At 38.7% G+C, this 22,736-nt stretch overlaps 2 protein-coding genes and 1 long non-coding RNA gene across 10 annotated transcripts; 2 read left to right on the forward strand and 1 right to left on the reverse strand.

Moving 5' to 3' along the window:
• On the reverse strand, window positions 1-10,830 carry LOC110523469. 5 transcript variants are annotated; one of them, XR_005051688.1, is made up of 5 exons: window positions 10,495-10,830; window positions 9,367-10,217; window positions 3,732-3,818; window positions 1,012-1,179; window positions 1-617 (listed from the first exon to the last, which is right to left on the reverse strand). It is a non-coding gene; the product is annotated as an uncharacterized LOC110523469 (long non-coding RNA). The 5 variants fall into 5 exon arrangements; XR_005051687.1 differs by having other exon boundaries at window positions 9,367-10,759; XR_005051689.1 differs by lacking the exon at window positions 3,732-3,818 and having other exon boundaries at window positions 9,367-10,745.
• LOC110523468 lies at window positions 4,645-8,188 on the forward strand. The gene is made up of 3 exons (XM_021602173.2): window positions 4,645-4,788; window positions 5,950-6,093; window positions 6,316-8,188. The coding sequence occupies exons 1-3, from the start codon at window positions 4,786-4,788 to the stop codon at window positions 6,544-6,546; spliced, it is 378 nt and encodes a 125-aa protein (XP_021457848.1). The 5' UTR covers window positions 4,645-4,785; the 3' UTR covers window positions 6,547-8,188.
• Window positions 10,831-14,360: 3,530 nt separating the features above from the next.
• stard4 (StAR-related lipid transfer (START) domain containing 4) lies at window positions 14,361-19,696 on the forward strand. 4 transcript variants are annotated; one of them, XM_021602177.2, is made up of 7 exons: window positions 14,381-14,536; window positions 14,826-14,937; window positions 15,168-15,217; window positions 15,490-15,616; window positions 17,294-17,408; window positions 18,384-18,507; window positions 19,376-19,696. In XM_021602177.2, the coding sequence occupies exons 2-7, from the start codon at window positions 14,833-14,835 to the stop codon at window positions 19,386-19,388; spliced, it is 534 nt and encodes a 177-aa protein (XP_021457852.1). In that variant the 5' UTR covers window positions 14,381-14,536; window positions 14,826-14,832; the 3' UTR covers window positions 19,389-19,696. The 4 variants fall into 4 exon arrangements, with proteins under 4 accessions (XP_021457853.1, XP_021457850.1, XP_021457852.1 ...); XM_021602175.2 differs by having other exon boundaries at window positions 14,379-14,536; window positions 14,813-14,937; window positions 18,384-19,696; XM_021602174.2 differs by having other exon boundaries at window positions 18,384-19,696.
• Window positions 19,697-22,736: the final 3,040 nt, after the last annotated feature.

Here is a 22,736-nt window from a genome sequence, read left to right on the forward strand (position 1 = left end):
TCATAGACATTGCATTACTTTAATTTATCGTTTTATTCATACAAATCTATGGGGTGATAAGAGCCAAAGCAAAGTAGCTGTTACTGAAAGTATAACACTCAAGGATAAAGTTCTTAAAAGAAGAAGCATGGAAAATATATAAGACATGAAATTGTATTTTAGTCACACCAACTGACAACTGTTGCAATCGCCATATCAACAGAGTTGATTGAAAATTGTTTAGTGCAGCCAATACAAACAAAAAGACCGTAAAAACAGTGTCACAAAATAAAAGACAAAACCTCCATAAAAGCGTTCATTTTTGATGATCAAGGGCCTCTGTACATACTAGTGTAACCAGAACAGTATTGTCCTCACTAAAGTGACAGAGGAAGCTATTATCTAGACTATTGAGATTCAGCCACAGTGTGTGTCGTCTAGGTGAGGAGGTGTTGAAGGTGCCCCTCGGGGGTCGGCGGGAGGCGAAGGGAGATATGTCTTCGTGGGTGAACATGAAGGCGTCGCTCGGTTTTTGAAGTAACAGGAACTGCAAAGTCAGCCATCATACCGTAGATCACCGGGTGCGTCGCAGGTTCGAGGCATGCTCCACCTTCAACTCCTCCTGTAACACACAGGTCCTGTTGGAAACTTAGGGGTTAGTGGTTTGGGGTGTAAGTGTAAGGGGCTAGGTGAGAGTAGGAGGTAATGGTTGTCCTCCCACACCAGACACCTCTTCTCAAACACTGGCTTATCATCACTCACCTCTGACACACCACCAGGTAAAAAAGGGGAACATTCCTAAGTGTGTGTGTATGTATGTATTTGGGACACGAGAGCTCACATGCACTTGGCCAGGTGCCTAAACAGGATATGTCATCACACAGGGAGGAAGATGGCAGGAGCAGTGTGTCACATGTTCCCCTTGTGTAGGCCAGGTTACTGTAAAAGCACTGTGACAACTGCTGATTTAAAAAGAAAAAGGCCAAATATAGACTTTTGATTGACTGATTGTATAAGTAGATGTCCACTTACCCGTCATGTGGGAAGTAGCAGTGCCAACACTGCCAAGTGGCTGGGATGTCCTCCACTGAGTCCACTGTCCTCTCTACCCCAAACAACTCCACCATCTGCACCCCAGCTCCCTATGACCAGTTTGACGCATTGGCCCACCAGACTAATCACACAGTTGGGTGGAAGTGTCTGGAAATTAAATCAAAACAACTGAGAGCACATAGAACAGTGAACACACTTACCTAGCACAACAAAAAAAGAGTAGGGCAGAGTGACTAAAACAACTGACACATGGAGGTTGAGATGAGTGTGTCCTGGCAAAAAAAATCTGGCAGCTGCTTCTGATTAAATTCAATTTTCACAGAACAGCTTGTTGCAATTTCGATGAGGCACTCTTGTTCAGATATCAGTAAGTGGACTGGAGGCAGGGCATGAAAGGGATAACGAATCCAGTTGTTTGTGTCATCCGTTTCGGAAAAGTTCCTGCATAATTGTGCATCCACCTCAGGTGCTTCGCTATATCACATTTGACATTGTCCGTAAGCTTGAGTTCATTTGCACACAAAAAAAGAAAAGACCTGTGTTGTCCTTGTTAATGCAGACAGAGAAGAGCTCCAACTTCTTAAATCATAGCCACAATTTTGTCCCTACATTGAATATAGTTGCGGAGAGTCCCTGTAATCCTAGATTCAGAAAAAAAAATTATCACCCAGATAGGCCAGTCGTGCGTGATGACGAGTTTCTCACAAGCAGTCAGACAAGTGAAAATTATGGTCAGTAAAGAAAACTTTAAGCTCATCTCTAAAAAAAAGTGTCAATAATTTGCCCCTTGATAACCAGCACACATTGTACATTGTAAAAGCATTATATGGTCGCTGCCCATATCATTGCATAGTGCAGAAAATACACAAGAGTTCAGGGGCTGTCACGCCCTGACCTGAGTATTCTTTGTTTCCTTTATATATTTTGGTTAGGTCAGGGTGTGACGAGAATGATGTGTGTTTTGTCTCATCTAGGGTTTTTGTACTGTCTAGGGATTTTGTAGGTCTATGGGGTTGTTTACCATCTAGGTGTTTATGTAGGTCTATGGTTGCCTAGATTGGTTCTCAATTAGAGGCAGGTGTTTATCGTTGTCTCTGATTGGGAACCATATTTAGGCAGCCATCTTCTTTGGGTATTTGGTGGGTTATTGTCTATGTTATGTTGCACGTTAGCACATTGTTTCATTAGCAGTCACGTTCGTCTTATCGTTTTGTTGAAGTTTTCTTCCTGTTCTTCCTGCAATAAAGAAGAATGTATTCTAACCACGCTGCGCTTTGGTCTACTCCATGCGACGATTGTGACAGGGGTCTTGCTTTAGCAAAGTGAACCATTTTCACTGTAGTGTCCAAAACGTCTTTCAAGCTGTCAGACATTCCCTTGGCAGCAAGAGCCTCTCGGTGGATGATGCAATGTACCCAAGTGGCGTCGTGAGCAACTGCTTGCACATGCGTTACCACGCCACTACGTCTCCCTGTAAAGGCTTTTGCGCCATTAGTACAGATACCAACATGAGCAGCATCTGCGTTTGGCTACATTTGAACCGTTAGTGGAATTCCTGCGAGAGAGTAATGGTTAATGTGATTGGATGTTAATTATTTGACTAGGCTACCTGTATTTGACATTGTGTGGTTATTTCACTGAACACCAGCAGGTATATCTCACTGGTCATCCCCAAAGCCAACACCTCCTTTGGCTGCCTTTCCTTTCAGTTCTCTGCTGCCAATGACTGGAACGAATTTCAAAAATCGCTGAAGCTGGAGACTTATATTTCCCTCACTAACTTTAAACATCAGCTATCTGAGCAGCTAACCGATCGCTGCAGCTGTACATAGGCCACCTGTAAATAGTAATCTACCTACCTTGTTTCCATACTGTTTTTATTTACTTTTCTGCTCTTTTGCACACCAGTATTTCTACTTGCATATCATCTGCACATCTATCACTCCAGTGTTAATTTGCTCAATTGTAATTACTTCGCTACTATGGCCTATTTATTGCCTTACCTCCTCACGCCATTTGCACACACTGTATATAGACTTTTTCTATTGTGTTATTGACTGTACGCTTGTTTATTCCATGTGTAACTCTGTGTTGTTGATTGTGTCGCACTGCTTTGCTTTATCTTGGCCAGGTTCCAGTTGTAAATGAGAACTTGTTCTCAACTAGCCTACCTGGTTAAATAAAGGTGAAATTTAAAAATAAATGTAAAAAATATGGTTTAATTTTATTAAGGGCAGTGAAACTAAGCTACTCAGGCGAGAAAAAAAACTCACCCAAATGTATAGCCCTGTTGGAAAATATAAATGGACTGTTTGAAAATGTGAAGCAAAAAAGTTTTTAAAAAAATAATTAAAAGTGTATTTTTTATTTGGGTACCCCTGTTTGGGAATACCTGCTCTAGTATATACGAAGCCATACCATGCAAGGCAATGAATGGCAGTGCCTGCCTGTACATGTGTAGTGTCACCGTCAACCAAACCAGCGTCAATCTCATGCAGTGGTGCAGGTGTAGTAGTGGCCATATGCAATATGCCCACCTATTGCTCTACAGATATACTCACGAACTACCATTGAGAATGATTGAACAATTGAACGATCCATTGTACTTCCTTAAATCTCTGCCATTATTAGGTGGAGGGAATTACCACCTACATATACCATACAGAGTAAACAATTGTTGATCATTAATTCATACTCACCTGATGGCAGAGAAAGGGTCATGGTCAAAACTCGGCATGTCAAGCCGTGTTAGTTGGGGCTGGATAGTCTTGAACGATCTTTGTAACCTACCATAGACAGACATGCATACATACACAAGCACACTCACCTGTTTGGTATGATAGCTAGCTAGTTTTAGCTCAATGCTTGTTGGCTTTTAATATAATCTCCCTGTCTTGTCTGTAAAGCCACCAATAATTGAAGGCAGCTAACTAACAAACGTAAATTATTGGTGACTTTAATTTATAACTAACCTGCGAAAGATAGCTAGCTGGATATGTTCAGGTAATATCAGTAACACAGCCTTTACTTTGAAAACAACTAGCGACGTAATCATGTTGCAGCCCCTCCTCTCTATGCCCACACCATCTCTGTTCAATCTTGTGAACGAATGAATTACTGCGGTCGAAATGATTATCCGTCTTGGTTGTATAAATTCGGAAATTGATTGAACGAACAGTACACGGATGACATTTGAACAAAGAAATATAAAACGATCATGAGAATATATCATGGGTAGCCATGGAAAAAGTCATTTATCAATTAACCTTGCCATTTACACTATAACGTGTAAACGTTAACGTGAGTATAATAACTGTATAATAGATTAGAATATAATAACTGTTCCCTGAGATTCTTTCAAGCTGCAATAGAACATTTATGCAAAGTCAACCAGGGAGGAAGGTTACCCTCCTCTTCCTTCTACGATACGGCAGACTGCAAAAAGAACGTTGTAAACATAATGTGCAGAATAGTTCACTATCACGAACGAGGTGGATGGAGTGAGTAATTCCACATTCACATGCTAGTCCTTACTAGGTAACTCGGAAATGTCCAAATGACTAGATGGTTGAAGTACACGTGCCGTCAACCAGTTAGCAAGTCGTAAATTTCCGAGTTCCAACTAGCACTTGAACGCGACATAAATTCAGAAAGTCTTCACGCTCTCTCCCAACTAAAATAGTTTCTACTGGATTTTGCACCGACTCGGATAAATTATTTATTCTCGGGATAACAATAAGATCGTGCAGAAACATGGTAAGCTATTAATCCAAAGTAAATCAAGAAAAGGGAATTGTTTTGTGTGACATTCAAAAACGATTTATTATAATTTGGAATTTAACTTCAGATGCACGGGCTACTTCCACTTTCCTTTTGCCTATGTTGACGGAATAATGTTCTATGACATTACTTTTGAGACTAGGGAGGATTCATATAGAGCCTAGTCTATATGTTATGATAATACAGAATACTTTGTAAACACCATTGACAAGTGGTTAATTAAATGCGTATTTGAAACGCTGCTTTGTTTGAGCATTCACATTGGGTGCATCTCAATAGCTAAAAGTGGGTTCCTCTGCTCGTCCCTCTCCATTCGCCTGTAGTCTAGTGATTTCAAAGAACATGACAAACAGGTAAGATTAAATTCCACATGCTATGTCGGGATTTATTTTACAGGTTAGTTTTCAGATATTGCGCAGATGAGACGGAGAGAGGAAGACAGTATACTTTGAGAGATACCCCAGCATATCCTTGCCTAGCTGGAGGTCGTTGACACATTTTATTGCACCTACAGGATAACAATTTAACATACACCTGAAATATGAATAGGCCTATCATAAGATTTACTTACTGTAAATCAAAAGACAACATATTGTAAAATAGATATTCATTTGAGTTTTCGGAACAACACGGTTCAATCAAATGTGGAATTGATTTGACAAATACATTATATTTGAAAGGGTATCATTTATCTTCATATTTTGTTGAATAAAAACATCCATGAATACCACCCCATGTATTATTTTGCTGTAGCCAACAATTACAAAAAAAATATACATTCCTTGACAGCTGCTTGGTTTACAGTTCTTCCTTTTTAGAGTGCTACATTTCAGCCTTGACCTCAGGGTGAAGTTGCCCTTATAAATGCTGATCTGGGGCCAGTTTAATGGTTAAGGTTAGGATTGGGGGAGGGGGAACTGATCCTAGATCTGTACCTAGGGGAAACTTCACCCTGTAGTGAAACACATTCTACCTCTTCCTCTGGCTAAAAAAGAGAATCTCTAGGGATTTTTGTTTCATATTTTATATTATATTTGTTAGATATTCTGTTGGGTTTATCAACATTAAATCAACACCAGCGCTTTGACAGAACTGTAGGAAAATATTTGTATTTAATTCACGTGCCATCTCTCTCAGCCTGACAAGAACAGTCGGCTGCGTCAGGCTCAGGAAGAGGCGGAGGAGGTGAAGGTCATCATGATGGACAACATGGAGAAGACCGAGGAACGCAAGGCGAAACTGCAGGACCTTGACAAAAGGGCTGAGGAACTGAAGTTCAAAGTGAGACTGGGATTGCTTTTTAATTATTAATACACACACACACACACACCATTTTTATTCTGATCCAATTCAGATGCATCACTTTTTAATATAAAAGCTGTTCAGACCTCACTCTGGCCAAGCCTTCCACAACCGGAGGTCCTTTTTGGTGTTCAAGATAGACAGTGGTGTTTTATCAGAATGGTGAATTGACTTTAGTGCTTGATTGGTTTGTTTGTTTAGAGCAAGTCCTTCCACAAGACCTCAATGAAGGTGAAGGAGCAGAAGAAATGTGACAACATCAAGGCCAAATGGAAGCTCATTGCTGTTGTTGCAGCCTCGGCCATAATTGTCATTCTAGTAGCTACCTTCATGTTGGTCAACAGATCAAGCCCTGAAAACACACATGATATAGGCAGTATCCCAATGAACGAAGGAGGCATTACACCAACAACCATTGGGCCTGGGAAGTAGGCTATAGCCTAGAATCAATAGGGCTGAAGAGGAAACAAATAGTGGGCACTACTTGAAGTATACTAATATCGGTGAAAGGTATTTTCTAGCTTCTGTTGTTGATACTTTACTTGTCCTTGTACACCCATTGGAGACTACTACAGATCAATCAGGGAAGATAAATAACTTATTAGGTGCATAACTTGTTAAAGAATTGCATTATTCAGAATCTTGTTGGGATTACCAATTATCTGTAAAATATTACATCTGATAATATTGAAATCAGAAAAGGTAAGACATTAGGGGTGATGAGATAGGAAATAGATCAAATCTTTCAACAGCATTTATAATGCATTACTGTACATCTTGGGATACATAACTAAGGTTAACCTGAATATAAAATAGTTGTATTTTGTAGTTTATTTGAAAATACCATCTTTTCAAATACTCGTGGCAATAATTTCCTTTGATATTCAAATACAGGTCTCAGAAAAAAATTCTGTATTTTGAATACGTCTTTCAGAAAATACTGCAGAGAAATAGCTATTTTTTGAATAAAAATATTTTATGGTTGCCAAATATTTTAGGAAAAACCAAAAACTACAACAGTTGCGTTGAAATATAATGACCATAAGCACATGGTTTGGAGGGCTCCTAGATATGAATCTTAATATAGCCTAGAATTAAATAAATGAAGGACATGGAATCCCCTCAACATTAGAGTAGACCACTTTTGCAGCTTAAAAATGACCAACAAATATACAGTATTTTCATAATGATTGAGACAAGGTAATACAGTAACACTTGACATCAAGTTCTTATACATGTGTAGTAATTTTGTGACAATAGCGACATTGTTGTTACATAGGACCTTGGAAATTGCTTTATAATTGCACAATGGAGTTATTACACAAGTGGAATAAGGACAGTCATTATTCCTTGTGTACATGAGTTAAAAATGCAGCTGATTGCTATGCAATTAAAATGCAATTACCAATTATGTAACATGCTAATAAAATGTTTAAGTTTTATTACCCAGGCACAAGAACAGTTGTTAAGTGGAATGCTAATGGTTACAAAATATGGCTATTAAGTGTCAAAAGGAAACTAAATATCTCAAAACTTAAATAACTATAGCCAAAATCATGTTAGTTTGTATTCTGAGTAAACTGTCTCTTTAAATATGTTATAGTGTGTGTTTGAAACAACACTTACCCACAGATGGACAAAGAGTTAAGTTGTTTTTGCTAAGCATCCAACTTGCTGTTTGCAGATGGCTTTGAATTTCTCTGCAGTAATTTCAGGTGTCATAAAATTAATTGCAACTTTCTACCTTTTCAGTGGCATGTTGAGTCAGTCGAACGTCAACTGATTTATACTTATCTTTACAAAATATCATTGGTTTGACTTGATTATGTACTCCTATGGCAATGGACATTTACAGAATGTTCAGATATAAAATGTGTTGTGTATATCAAATATGACTGTCAAATAGAATGGTATAGTATAGGAGATTGTGTGCGAGCACTATTCATTATTTATATCTTCAACATGCAGTTGCAGATAAACTTTGTTAGTTGAAGGCAGACAATCCAATAGTTTCTTAAAAAGTAGCCACTTCCTGAGATCGGTATTGAAATATAAAAACAAGGTACTTGCTTTATCAGTTGCGTATTGAAATGGTTTTAGAAAATAGTCATTTTTTGGGGATCTGTATTCAAATACTTTGTCACCTCCAAAGTAACTATTTGTTCCCCCTTAAATGGTTACCTTCCACAAAGCATAGTTAAAACTAAAGTTATCCCAGATCTGAACCTGAATAACCTCACATTTTCAATGACACCATTCATTTCCCAAAGATATATCCAGACAAAAATGTGTTTATATTTTACTGAAGGTACACCACCATTTACTCTGTCATTCTTGAAGGACTAGTTGATAGACGTCACGTGTTGACAAAACAAGGCATTCCATTGTCAAGATCAGGATTTAACTGACAATATAATTAAATTTTTAGAAATGAGTGTAACGTCCCTCAATGCTGAACAACTGATTGATAGTCACATTAAATAGGCAATAGCCAAAATGCCCTTGCTTGCTAAATAACTGACGTTTGTAGTGTAAACACAATGGGATTATGTTTTTGACAATGACACCTGTTCAACCCTTTTATAAACAGTCAACAGGAACTCCCCAATAGCCAGCTGTGTCTAGTTCATTGACCAGTTGAATGGACATTGAGTCAAAAATATGTTTTGTTATCTTGCAATTGCATTATTGATTTATTTTATCCAGTAAATTAAAGTAGATTTTTTTTAAAAGTACATTAACCCTGATTGCTCATTATTTCAACACGATTGGCTGGCAATTACCAATAGGCTATTTTGTATAAGTGATTTGAATGTATCAACCTTACTGCATTCCAAAGGGGAAATAATCTCCTTTCCCTCATCACAACTCTGCCAGATGGTTTAGAATGTTTAAATTCCCTTAATACATACTTTGACTCTCCCCTTTCAACCTATCCAATCATTTGCAAAAAGTCAAGGACAAACTAAATATAACGTTTTTATATGGAATTCAGCCTAAATCACATGGCATTGGTTTTGCATGCCAGTTTACCCCGGTGAAGGGATTTTGCACTTGATTCAAAAACCTGCATCTCCAGGAGTGACATCGAAAGACAACTGTTCCACCCAATGAGATGTAGTAACCGTAAATGACTGAACGGGGTGCTCGTTTGAAGAAACTGTGCATCCAGGGGCGTCATTTCAGCAAAACAATTAAGCTCATTTACTGCATTTCTACACAATTTAAAAACTAAAACAAAGACATTATCACCTTGTTTCTGTAGTTTCATTCACATCAATAGGAGACTTGCCCAAGCATCAGTGTAATGGGTGCATGTCCGTGGCAGTGAAGTCAGAGGCGCAGGAAAACAAACTTGGTATAAACGGCGTCGTTTAATAAGTGCTAATAAAACTCCAAAAACCAAAATAATAAGTGGGTACAAAACCCGTCACACATCGTCACATGACTTGCACATAACATACAATAATACATCTCCGACAAGGACATGGGGGGGGGGGAACAGAGGGTTAAATACACATGTAATTGATGGGATTGGAACCAGGTGTGAAGGAAGACAAGACAAAACCAATGGAAAATGGATCAGTGATGGCAGAAGGTCGGTGACGTCGACAGCCGAACACCGCCTGAACAAGGAGAGGGACCGACTTCGGTGGAAGTCGTGACAATCAGACAGTTACCATATAATATTCATTCTGAAATAAGTATGCCTAAAATAGAAGAAAGTCTCTACAAGCCAGAATGTCGAATAAAATTATATTTACAAGTACTTTACCGGTTGTCTGTGCCTTTGATCCTTTTGACGGTAGGAGGTGGAAATAGGGTATCCACAGTAAAGTGTTTCCCCGACTTTTTAGTAAATTCTGTCTCTTGTATTTTCAGTCTCCCAAGTCATTGCAGGTGATGCACAATATGTTAACAGTAGCATAATGTAAAGGAATGTAATCTGCTAGAAGTATTTGAAATCTACCTGCTGATTGCATGGGCCAACTTTCAGTCTGTAGTTCGGTAGGCTCAGCCATATTGTGCAAGTGTTTGTCACAGTGCGAATTGCAAACCAATAAACAGACCAGCGTACTGAAGGTCGGGTTGATAACACTTCCCTGTGGATATTTTGTCTCTGATTACCTCCGAAATGGGGACAAATCAGCTGACATGTAAAGTGAACTGAAATTAATTAAACATTCTGACTGTTCGACAATGCTGCGCTATATGTTGGGGAGGTAAGTATTTCACTCTCTGGGTTCTAAAATAGGCTAATAGGTGACTTAATATTCCACAAACTCATGACATTAAATAATTAACTAGCTCAGCACCGGGATTAAAACTGTTTGATTTGACTAAACTAGCAGTTACCCTACCTACTCAAAGCCATTTTACCTCTGCACTGCTTGGAGAAAAAGTAATGCTGTTTCGATAAGATATCCATAAAGCCAGTCCGCCCGCCGGCATACAAACAGCCTTCCCTCCCGCTCCCAGGCATCTACATGGTCCTAAAGTCAGTCCTTTTATATCGCTAAACTGCATTTGCCTTCGGGATTGGAATTATTTTATAATAAACGCAACATGCAACAATTAACGGTTCTGAGTTACAGTTCATATAAGGAAATCAATCAATTGAAATGAATTCATTAGCCCTAATCTATGGATTTTATATGACTGGGCACAGGCCCAGCCAATCAAAATTCGTTTTTCTCTACAAAAAGAGAGAAATAATATTCTACAATGTAGAAAATAGTAAACAATAAAGAAAAACCCTTGTTCCAAACTTCTTCCATTTCAGAATGATGGAGGCCACTGTGTTCTTGGGGACCTTCAATGCTGCAAAAAATGCTTTGATACCTTCCCCAGATCTGTGCCTCGACACAATCCTGTCTTGGAGCTCTACCGAAAATTCATATGACCTCATGGCTTCGTTTTGGCCCTGACATGCACTGTCAACTGTAGACAGGTGTGTGCATTTCCAAAACATGTTCAATCAATTGCATTTACCACAGGTGGACACCAAGTTGTAGAAACATGTCAAGGATGATCAATGGAAACAGGATGCACCTGAGCTCAATTTCGAGTCTCATAAGCAAAAATGTCTGAATACTTACGTAAATTAGGTATTTCTGTTTGTTTTTTTATACACTACCGTTCAAAAGTTTGGGGTCACTTAGAAATGTCCTTGTTTTTGAAAGAAAGGCACATTTTGTCCATTAAAATAACATTACATTTATCAGATTTAATGTTGTAAATTACTATTGTAGCTGCAAACGGGATGATTTTTAATGTAATATCTACAGTGCATTTACCAAATTATATTTTGAAAGAGGGAGCAAAATATTTTAAGCATATGTTTTCTTTTCGGTCTCCTCTATTTCTCCTATATTTCTTTTCAGTCTCCTTTATTTCTACTGAATGTAATTCAGGATTTCTTTCCTAGTAATAATAATAATAAGGGAAATTTAACAAATGTACAGAAAGACCAGTGTGAAGGCCAACTTACAGAAGAGGAACTTTTTGAGGCAATTTAATATTTTCAGTCTTTAAAAACACTAGGACTTGATGGTATACCTGTAGAGTTATATCATACCTTTTTTTGATGTACTCAAAGATCCATTATTAGCATGTTTTAATTACTCCTTTAAAAATGGTAGACTTTCAGGTACTCAACAATAAGGTCTGATTTCATTACTACTAAAACAGAATCCAGGTGGTAAGTATAAAGATCCAGTCCATTTAAAAAACTGGAGGCCTCTTACACTTCAATGTTGTGATTTGAAAATCCTGGCGAAATGCATAGCACGTAGAATAAAAAAGGTTTTACCAGATATTGTTCATTCATTGGAGATAATATACGACAATTACTTGAAACAATTGAACATTGTGAAGCATCAAAGATACCAGGCCTGGTCTTCATAGCAGATTTTGAGAAGGTGTTTGATAAAGTATGACTAGAATTTATATTTAAATGCTTGGATTACTTTAATTTCGGTGAATCTCTTATACAATGGCTTAAAGTTATGTACAGCAACCTCAGATGTAATATTGTAAATAATGGTTGCTTTTCAGAAAGTATTGAGCTTTTAAGAGGAGTAAAACAAGGCTGTCCATTGTCTCTATATCTATTTATTATGGCCATTGAAATGCTAGCTATTAAAATGAGATCCAACAGGAACATCGAGGGGTTAGAAATCCAGGGGATAAAAACAAAAGTGTCAATGTATGCTGATGACTCTGGATCCCTGCACAGTCTCATTGAAGATATTGATCACTTTTCTAGCCTGTCTGGACTAAAACCTAATTATGACATATTACGTATTGGATTGTTAAAAGACACAGTGTTTACACTACCTTGTAGTTTACTAATAAAATGGGCCGCTTGTGAAGTAGACATACTTGGTATTCAGATCTCAAATCATATAAATGAAGTTACCACAATCAATTTCAATAGAAAGTTAGCAAAAATAGATAAGATTCTGCAACCATGGAGAGGTCAATACATGTCTATATATGGAGAAATCACATTGATTAACTCTTTGATCGTATCACAGTTTACTTACTTACTAATGGCACGCCTACTCCAGAGGACTCGTTTTTTTAATCATATGAGCAAAAAATCATTTGTTTTATTTGGAATGCTAAAATTAAATGTGCCTATTTATATTGTGAATATGAGTTTGTGGGGATAAAATTATTAAATATTAAAGCTTTAAACCTCTCACTAAAAGTATCACTCACACATCAATTATATTTGAACCCAAAATGGTTCTCCAGTAGATCATTCAGAAAGGGTCATCCATTGTTCAAAAATGGCCTTTTTGCCTTTATACAGATTACAACTTCTCATTTCCAACTAATTGAAAATGAAATTTTGTTGAAAGTATCTTCCTTTTTTAAACAAGCCATATAAAGCTGGTTACAATTTCAGTTTTATCCTCCAGAAATGATAGAACAAACATTACAACAAATGTTATGGTTAAACTCAAATATACTGATTAATAAAAAAACATTCTTTATGGATTTATTTTTATTGTATTATATTTATTAATGATATTATGAATACAATCGGTGAAGTTATGTCAAATGTGCAGCTATCGAAAATATATGGGAACGTTTGCTCAATCCAAATTTATAACCAACTGATTGGAGCATTAACACAATAATGGAGGAGGCAAGTGAAAAAAGGAGAAGGTGGGGAATTTATTTGCCTGCCATATATTAACGATACAAATTGGCTGAAAGGTATTGGCATAAATAGAAATACATATACCAGTTTTATTTGAGGACAGAAATGTTGACAGCTGCGCCATACAGGTTGCAAAATAAATGAGAAGATATTTTTGATATACCGATTCCATGGCACATGGTTTATGAACTGGTCCAAAAAACAACACTTGATTCAAATCACAACATTAATTTAAAATGTACCTTACAAATAGCAGTGTTGGGTGATTTGGAAAGCCATAGTCAGTCAATAAATAATATAATTATACTCGTAGGAAAGTTTTTCATCTTTAGCTCTCAATCTGTGGATACTATACGATTAGAAAGGTTAAAAATGTATGTAAAACATCACAGCACAATTGAAAAATATATGGCACATGGAAACCAAACGAGGGTGGTCTATGGTGATAGGTGGGATGGGCTGAGAGTGGCTGAGGGGTGGGATTAAAGAGTTTCTGTCATGTATTATTGTTATATGATTGCTTTATATAAAAGTACCATGAATGTAAAATGTGTATACAAAATGTATATGTAAAATGTATATGTAAAATGTATATGTATATTTAAAATATATGTAGCAGAAAAGCTGTAAAAAAACAACAACAATATATGTGTCCTCCGAAGAGGGGTGGTGGTGCATGGGTTAATAATTTTTTATTTTTTTTTAAATTAAAAAATTAAAAAAAATGTTTGGCAAAGCCTCTCCTTGGTGCAATCCAGAATCCTTGCGACTAAACCCTAAACCTTAACCCTTACCCTTACCCTAACCATGACCATAAACCTTACCTAACCCTGACCTTAATCCTAACCTTAACCCTTACCTTAACCATTTTCAATTTCAACTTGTCCCATAGATAGCGTAGACCATTGACCAGTACATAGCATCAGCAATCCAGGGTTTATACACATCACTGGTTCCACCTGTGTCGTTTAACACATTAGCTTTCAAAAGGAGCGCACCTATTCATGCAGGTTCATATAAACTCTCCACCCTCTCCTACTGCACCCACTCGATGGTCCGATATACAGTAACGCATCTGACCAATAGGAACACGGAAAATATCAAACACAGGAAACGACTACACTTCTGATTGGGTGATAGAGGAGCTCTCGCATACAGGGACAGAATTTTCGCTCACCGTTTGCAGATGTGTTTACTATAAATACATGAAAACTGAACCACTATCGTAAATTGCAACACCATTCAAAGGTAAGGACTATTCGGTGAAATACCTTATGTGAGCTGAACGATAATTGTCTGATTTAACTGTGCGGTATTGGGGTGTCAGATTTCAACAAAATGAACCGGCTTCTAAAGGGTCGGGCAAACTGTGCGGCTGTTTTCTCTTTTGAAATGAGCATATCAGTTAAAAAGCGTACAATATTCTGGTAATTGAGCTGTGCTAAATAAGCCATGAATATAGATTTGATCATAATTGCTATATTTAATTGTTTCATAATATACAATGCGAATTGATGTTTGAAGTTGTTTTGAAAAGGATCAAAATGGGAACCTTGCAAGAACCCAGTGCTTTGACAGCCAGACTGCAGAACACTCTCATGTCTTACCATAGCCTGGATGAGAATGAGTGGAGGGTAGCCAAGAAATCGGTGGGTGATACAGTATTTTCACAGTCTATTTAATCACCTCCTATACTGTAGGCTCAAAAGTTGATTGGAAACGATGTTTACCACACACCATATACTGTCTTCACCCACTTACACTTTCAATTCCTCCTAAGCTCATTTTGTTTGTGCAAAACTGCGCTGGCACCAGACTGTTTCTTCTGCGTCTATGGGGTTTCCACTATCTTGATGTTTTTTGTAATCTTACATTGTAGAAAGATGTCACGGTATGGAGAAAGTCATCAGAGGAGTTTCATGGCTATCTGTAAGTATGGGCCTTCTTTCAGTAATGACCCTGGGCATGAAATCACAAATATCATGCCTATATTTTGTGTTTTAGCCATATTGCAGTCAATGCATTCCCTTTTATTGATGAAAAAGGAACCCACTGGCCACATACATAAATTAAATGTCTATTCCACGTTGGTTCAACATAATTTAATTGAAATGACGTGGAAACAAGGTTGATTCAACCATTGTGCACCCAGTGGGAAGGTTTATTTGTCTGATCTGATGTGTGATGGTTTTATCTTGCAGGTATAAATCCCAGGGTATGGTCGACGATAACCCCAATAGAATAGTGGATTACATACGCCCTGGGCCTTATCGATTAGACTGGGATAGTTTGATGACAGCAATGGACATAATAGAAAACCTTGATCAGGTAAACCCATCATCCCTTAAGTGTTCTTTGATTACGTGATCAAATGACAAAAGTACAGTGGGGCAAAAAAGTATTTAGTCAGCCACCAATTGTGCAAGTTCTCCCACTTAAAAAGGCGAGAGAGGCCTGTAATTTTCATCATAGGTACACTTCAACTATGACAGACAAAATGAGAGAAAAAAAATCCAGAAAATCACATTGTAGGATTTTTAATGAATTTATTTGCAAATTATGGTGGTAAGTAAGTAAGTATAAGTATTTGGTCAATAACAAAAGTTTATCTCAATACTTTGTTATATACCCTTTGTTGGCAATGACAGAGGTCAAACGTTTTCTGTAAGTCTTCACAAGGTTTTCACACACTGTTGCTGGTATTTTGGCCCATTCCTTCATGCAGATCTCCTCTAGAGCAATGATGTTTTGGGGGTGTTGCTGGGCAACAAGGACTTTCAACTCCCTCCAAAGATTTTCTTTGGGGTTGAGATCTGGAGACTGGCTAGGCCACTCCAGGACCTTGAAATGCTTCTTACGAAGCCACTCCTTCGTTGCCTGGGCGGTGTGTTTGGGATCATTGTCATGCTGAAAGACCCCAGCCACGTTTCATCTTCAATGCCCTTGCTGATAGAAGGAGGTTTTCACTCAATCTCACGATACATGGCCCCATTCATCCTTTCCTTTACACGGATCAGTCGTCCTGGTACCTTTGCAGAAAAACAGCCCCAAAGCATCATGTTTCCACCCCCATGCTTCACAGTACGTATGGTGTTCTTTGGCTCCAACTCAGCATTCTTTGTCCTCCAAACACGACGAGTTGAGTTTTTACCAAAAAGTTATATTTTGGTTTCATCTGACCATATGACATTCTCCCAATCTTCTTCTGGATCATCCAAATGCTCTCTAGCAAACTTCAGACGGGCCTGGACATGTACTGGCTTAAGCAGGGGGACACGTCTGGCACTGCAGGATTTGAGTCCCTGGCGATTTCTTCAAACCAAGCTGCTTACCTATTGCAGATTCAGTCTTCCCAGCCTGGTGCAGGTCTACAATTTTGTTTCTGGTGTCCTTTGACAGCTCTTTGGTCTTGGCCATAGTGGAGTTTGGAGTGTGACTGTTTTGAGGTTGTGGACAGGTGTCTTTTATACTGATAACAAGTTCAAACAGGTGCCATTAATACAGGTAACGAGTGGAGGAAGAAGAGGAGCCTCTTAAAGAAGAAGTTACAGGTCTGTGAGAGAAATCTTGCTTGTTTGTAGCTGACCAAATACTCATTTTCCACCATATTTTACAAATAAATTCATAAAAAATCCTACAATGAGATTTTCTGGATTTCTTTTCTTCTCATTTTGTCTGTCATAGTTGAAGTGTACCTATGATGAAAATTACAGGCCTCTCCCATCTTTTTAAGTGGGAGAACTTGCACAATTGGTGGCTGACTAAATACTTTTTTGCCCCACTGTATCTTATTTCTCTCTTGAAGATACATGCAGACTGCACAGAGGTTTTTTTGTGTTATTCCTATTTTACCACACTTAAGTAGACCCACTGCCCTAAATATTAGTCAATTTGTCAGAATAATGATATTCCATCTTCTTATTAGGTTATATAAAAGAGCTTTGTCACAGTTAGCATGTTATCCCAAATGAATCAATGGCTAAGTTTATCTCTGTCTGTCTGCAGGGCTGTTGTGTGATGAGGTACACAACTGCAGGCCAGCTGTGGAACATCATAGCTCCCAGAGAGTTTATTGATTTCTCCTACACCACAGACTACCAGGATGGACTATTGTCCTGCGGTGAGTAGCAATGTGCAGTGATGGAACCACAAGGGAAGGTAGCATAATGAATACAAATGTGTTGTGTGTAAGACGTCTGGAGTTCACTGCTTTCTTCTAACTATAGTATTAGTATCTAACTAAAATGCTGAATCCCAAACAGCCTCACAGGTTTGATATTTAAAGATTGTGATCCAGGAAATGTTTTCTGTGTAATAACTCTGTGTAGGTGTGTAATATCTCTGTGTCTGCGACTCTGTCTATGTGTGTAATAGTTCTGTGTAGGTGTGTAATAGTTATCTGTAGGTGTGTAATATCTCTGTGTCTGTGTGTAATAGCTCTGTGTCTGCGACTCTGTCTATGTGTGTAATAGTTCTGTGTAGGTGTGTAATAGCTCTGTGTAGGTGTGTAATAGCTCTGTGTCTGCGACTCTGTCTATGTGTGTAATAGTTCTGTGTAGGTGTGTAATAGTTCTGTGTAGGTGTGTAATAGCTCTATGTCTGTGACTCTGTCTGTGTGTAATAGTTCTGTGTAGGTGTGTAATAGTTATCTGTAGGTGTGTAATATCTCTGTGTCTGTGTGTAATAGCTCTGTGTCTGCGACTCTGTCTATGTGTGTAATAGTTCTGTGTAGGTGTGTAATAGCTCTGTGTCTGCGACTCTGTCTATGTGTGTAATAGTTCTGTGTAGGTGTGTAATAGTTCTGTGTAGGTGTGTAATATCTCTGTGTCTGTGACTCTGTCTGTTTCTGTGTGTAATAGTTCTGTGTCTGTGTGTAATAGCTCTGTGTCTGTGTAGGTGTTTCCTTTTCTGTTCAATTTCCAAAAGTAGTGTTTAACTGAAACATTTAAATTGTTCTAAACTTTAGGGAGTCAATTTTTTTATCTTTCCTTTCCACAAGGTCTATATGCAGGGTCAACTTATTTTAGGGAGACCCGGAAGACCACTCCAGGAAGCTGTCTGACCACAGATTTTGTCTGTCTCCACTATCCACCAGGTATCAGTGTGGAGCATGAGGAGCAGCATCAGAGTTATGTCCGGGGCTTCAACCACCCATGTGGCTGGTTCTGTGTGCCCACCCCAGATAGCACCACCACCCCAGCCCAGAGCCTCCTGACAGGGTACATTCAGACAGACCTCCGGGGTATGATCCCCCAGTCTGCCGTGGACACAGCCATGGCCAGCACCCTCATCAACTTCTACACTGACCTGCGCAGGGCTCTGAAGAAGGCCTAACCAGTACTAGCCCGGTTGCCAGATTGGTTTATGCTTTAGCCAACTCTGTCGTATTTGTTGTTATACTGAATGCATGGGATGGCAAGGGAAGTAAGAGGAGTTGGCTAAAACACGTTCAAATCTGGCGACTAGGCTAAACCAGTACATCCTAACAGCACTCCTTTTTTAATACACCAGTCGATTGATCAGTCAGTCTATACTCCACCCTCATAGAGGGCTATAGAGATCCAACTCCAATTCACACCAACTCAGGGCAGGATCCAGTTTAGGTTGAAACAGGGTAGGAGTTAAAGGACATGGTCTGACCTGGTCTGCTGCTCACTGGACTTTGGAGTTGTGACTTGTTATTTGTCTGCTCTTTAAATCATTATATAATACTGAAAATTGCTACGGGATTAAGGTATTACACAAACACTGAAGCACTTGATCAAAGTCGATGTTTGCCTTTTTTGTTGATCTCTTTTGCTGATTTCGGACAAACATCGAACATACCCAACAGATTAAATCGTTGGGGGTAGATAGATAAAAAAATATAGGTAGACAGACAGCCAATACAATCAATGCAATGTTGCTTTTAGTTGAAGTTACACGTGAAAGTGTTTGCAGGACTATACATTGGAATTTGACTGGCGTGTCACGCCCTGATCTGTTTCACCTGTCCTTGTGCTTGTCTCCACCCCCCTCCAGGTGTCACCCATCTTCGCTATTATCCCTGTGTATTTATACCTGTGTTCTCTGTCTGTTTGTTGCCAGTTGGTCTTGTTAGTTCAAGTTTATCAGCGGTTTTCCTGGCAGCGCCTATCGTTTCCCAGCCTCTCTTTCCTCGTCATCCTGGTTTTTGACCTTTGCCTGTCCTGACCCTTTACCCGCCCGTCTGACCTCTCTGCCTGACCCTGAGCCTGCCTGCCGTCCTGTACCTTTGCTCCACCTCTGGATTACTGAACTCTGCCTGTCCCTGACCCTGAGTCCGCCTGCCGTCCTGTACCTTTGCCTTACCCTGGATCTTCGACCCCTGCCTGCCTTGACCTGTCTTTGCCTGCCCCTATTGCTACAATAAACATGGTTACTTCAACAGTCTGCATCTGGGTCTTACCTTGATCCCTGATATGGTGCTAATATAAATTGTTGATGTCCATCAAATGTCTTCAACGATAGCTACCGATAACAGTATCCAGCCAGACATGCATCTATCTGTTTATGTTTTTATAATAATGATTAACTGTAACTCTTTGGACTACAATAGTAGATATCAGACACTGATTTGACATTCATCCCAAATATTCCTCGGTGAGAAAATAACAAATGTCACTGCCAGACAAAATCCATGATAAAAAGAACTACAACAATATGAGTAGGAAAGCATGGTACTGTACACTAAAAGCCTCATGTAAAAGAGTTTGCGAAACCTTTTTGAATTATTTTATAACCAGCTCAATATCAAGTACAGCATATTATGTACACTAGATTGATGCATTCTTTCCAATTTCATGTGTGTTTTTATTTGTATCCCTTCTTGCCTTTTGTATTGTTCTGTAATGTAACAGAATGAAGAAATTGGATGCCACACGTACCTTTTTTGATCCTTCACACTTCTCCCTATTGTTCCTTGCCTTAGGACTAAATGAACATGAGAAGAGAACTTAACAATTCTATACTGAACCAAAATATAAAAGCAACATACAACAATTTCTAAGATTTTACTGAGTTACAGTTCATATAAGGAAATTAGTCAATTGAAATAAATTCATTAGGCCCTAATCTATGGATGTTTTACTGTTGTTTTATTTCTTTACTTACCTATTGTTCACCTAATACCTTTTTTGCACTTTTGGTTAGAGCCTGTAAGTAAGCATTTCGCTGTAAGGTCTACACCTGTACACCTGTTGTAAGGTCTGGGCCTGTACACCTGTTGTATACGGCACACGTGACAAATAAACTTTGATTTGATTTGATGGGCCATGGGTGAGCCTGGGAGAGCATAGGCCCACCCACTTTGGAGCCAGGCTCACCCACTGGGGAATCAGAATTAGTTTTTCCCCACAAAAGGGCTTTATTACAGACACAGTTTCATCAGCTGTCCTGTTGGCTGGTCTCAGACGATCCTGCAGGTGAAGAAGCCAGATATGGAAGTCCTGGGCTGGCGAGGTTACACTTGGTCTGCGGTTGTGAGGCCAATTGGGCGTACTCCCAAATTCTCTAAAATGATGTTGGAGGTGGCTTATGGTAGAGAAATGAACATTTAATTCTCTGGCAACAGCTCTGGTGGACATTCAGCATGTAAGAGACATCTGTGGCATTGTGTTGTGTGACAAAACTGCACATTTTTGAGTGGCCTTTTATTGTCCCCAGCATAAGGTGCACCTGTGTAATGATCATGCTGTTTAATCAGCTTCTTCATATGCCACACTTGTCATGTGGATGTATTATATTGGCCAAGGAGAAATGCTCACTAAGGGATTTAAACCAATTTTGACACAAGATTTGAGAGAAATAAGCTTTTTGTGTGTCTGTAAAATTTCGGGGATCTTTTATTTCAGCTCATGAAACATGAACCAACACTTTAAATGTTGCGTTTATATTTTTGTTCAGTATATTTTCTAAGTTTGATAAACAAAAACAAAAAACTAAAATGAAAGATATTCTTTATAGGACAAGCAGCCCATAGGCAAATATTAGTAGGGTTATTTATTTTAAGTTATTGTTAGAATTTGTTAAGTTATTGTATGCTACTATAAAGGCTGTAATATTTAATCAGGGTTGGGATGTAATGGATCCCTTGTAGTATTTATTTTATAGTACAATACTAAAAAACATGCTCTGCTTTGCCCCTCTTATCATTTTGGAATTCTTCATACATTTTCTCATGTGATTCAAGATGTCCATTGTTATGTATATTAATGTTAATTAAAGTACGGTCTTCATGTCTCACCCCATCGCCCTTTCTTGGTCTAATGTTGGGTATGAATCTATGTCATTAAAGGTACACTCCTTTTACTTTTGTTTCCACCACTGTAAATCATTTGTTTGTGAAATGGTAAACACAAAGGTTATCAGTCAAATAAAATGTATTTTATTTAGCAGTTCTTTACAGATACCTAGCCTTAAACCCCAAAGAGCAAGCAATGCAGAAGCAGAAGCACAGTGGCTAAGAAAAACTCCCTAGAAGAAACCTAAGAAGTAGTGGAGGCTGCTGAGGGGAGGATGGCTCATAATAATGGCTGAAACGGAGCAAATGGAATGGCATCAAACAAGGGGGCAACTTTGGTTTTAGAAGTGGGGGAGACATAACTTTTTTATTCAAGTACATCATTGCCTCGGGGCAAAAATTATATTTTTGTCCCCTCGGGGGAACATGTTGTGCCCCTGGATATAATTGATACCATTCCACTAATTCCGCTCCAGTCATTACCATGACCCCATTCTCCCAAATGAAGGTGCCACCAACCTCCTGTGCTAAGGAGAAACCTAGAGAGGAACCAGGCGCCAAGGGGTGGTCAGTCCTCTTCTGGCTGAACCAGTTGGAGATTTAAGAGTATATGAGGTCATTAATGCCAGATCGTTTTTCAAGACGTGTAATTGTTTATAGATGACCAGCAGGATAAAATAATAACTATGATGGCTGTAGATGGTGCTCAACACTTTTTTTATTTAACCTTTATTTAACCAGGCAAGCTAGTTGAGAACAAGTTCTCATTTACAACTGCAACCTGGCCAAGATAAAGCAAAGCAGAAAAAATGGCATGGCATGAAGAGGTAGGCAATAAATAGGCCATAGTAGCGAAGTAATTACAATTTAGCAGATTAACACTGGAGTGATAAATGAGCCGATGATGATGTGCAAGTAGAGATACTGGTGTACAAAAGAGTAGAAAGTAAATAAAAACAATATGGGGGTGAGGTAGGTAGATTGGGTGGGCTATTTACAGATGGACTATGTACAGGTGCAGCGATCGGTTAGCTGCTCAGATAGCTGATGTTTAAAGTTAGTGAGGGAAATATAAGTCTCCAGCTTCAGCGATTTTTGCAATTAATTCCAGTCACTGGCAGCAGAGAACTGGAAGGAAAGGCAGCCAAAGGAGGTGTTGGCTTTGGCGATGACTAGTGAGATATACCT

Source organism: Oncorhynchus mykiss, chromosome 5 (assembly GCF_013265735.2).
Source record: "Oncorhynchus mykiss isolate Arlee chromosome 5, USDA_OmykA_1.1, whole genome shotgun sequence".
NCBI classification, from domain to species: Eukaryota; Metazoa; Chordata; class Actinopteri; order Salmoniformes; family Salmonidae; genus Oncorhynchus; species Oncorhynchus mykiss.

Bases quoted from the DNA above. Each gene is read 5' to 3' on its own strand.
- stard4 (XM_021602175.2), top strand. From the start codon at position 14,833: ATGGGAACCTTGCAAGAACCCAGTGCTTTGACAGCCAGACTGCAGAAC. The intron at 14,938-15,167 runs GTGGGTGATACA...CTTACATTGTAG, and splicing joins GGAGGGTAGCCAAGAAATCG to AAAGATGTCACGGTATGGAG. The intron at 15,617-17,293 runs GTAAACCCATCA...GTCTGTCTGCAG, and splicing joins TAATAGAAAACCTTGATCAG to GGCTGTTGTGTGATGAGGTA.
- LOC110523468 (XM_021602173.2), top strand. The intron at 6,094-6,315 runs GTGAGACTGGGA...TTGTTTGTTTAG, and splicing joins CTGAGGAACTGAAGTTCAAA to AGCAAGTCCTTCCACAAGAC.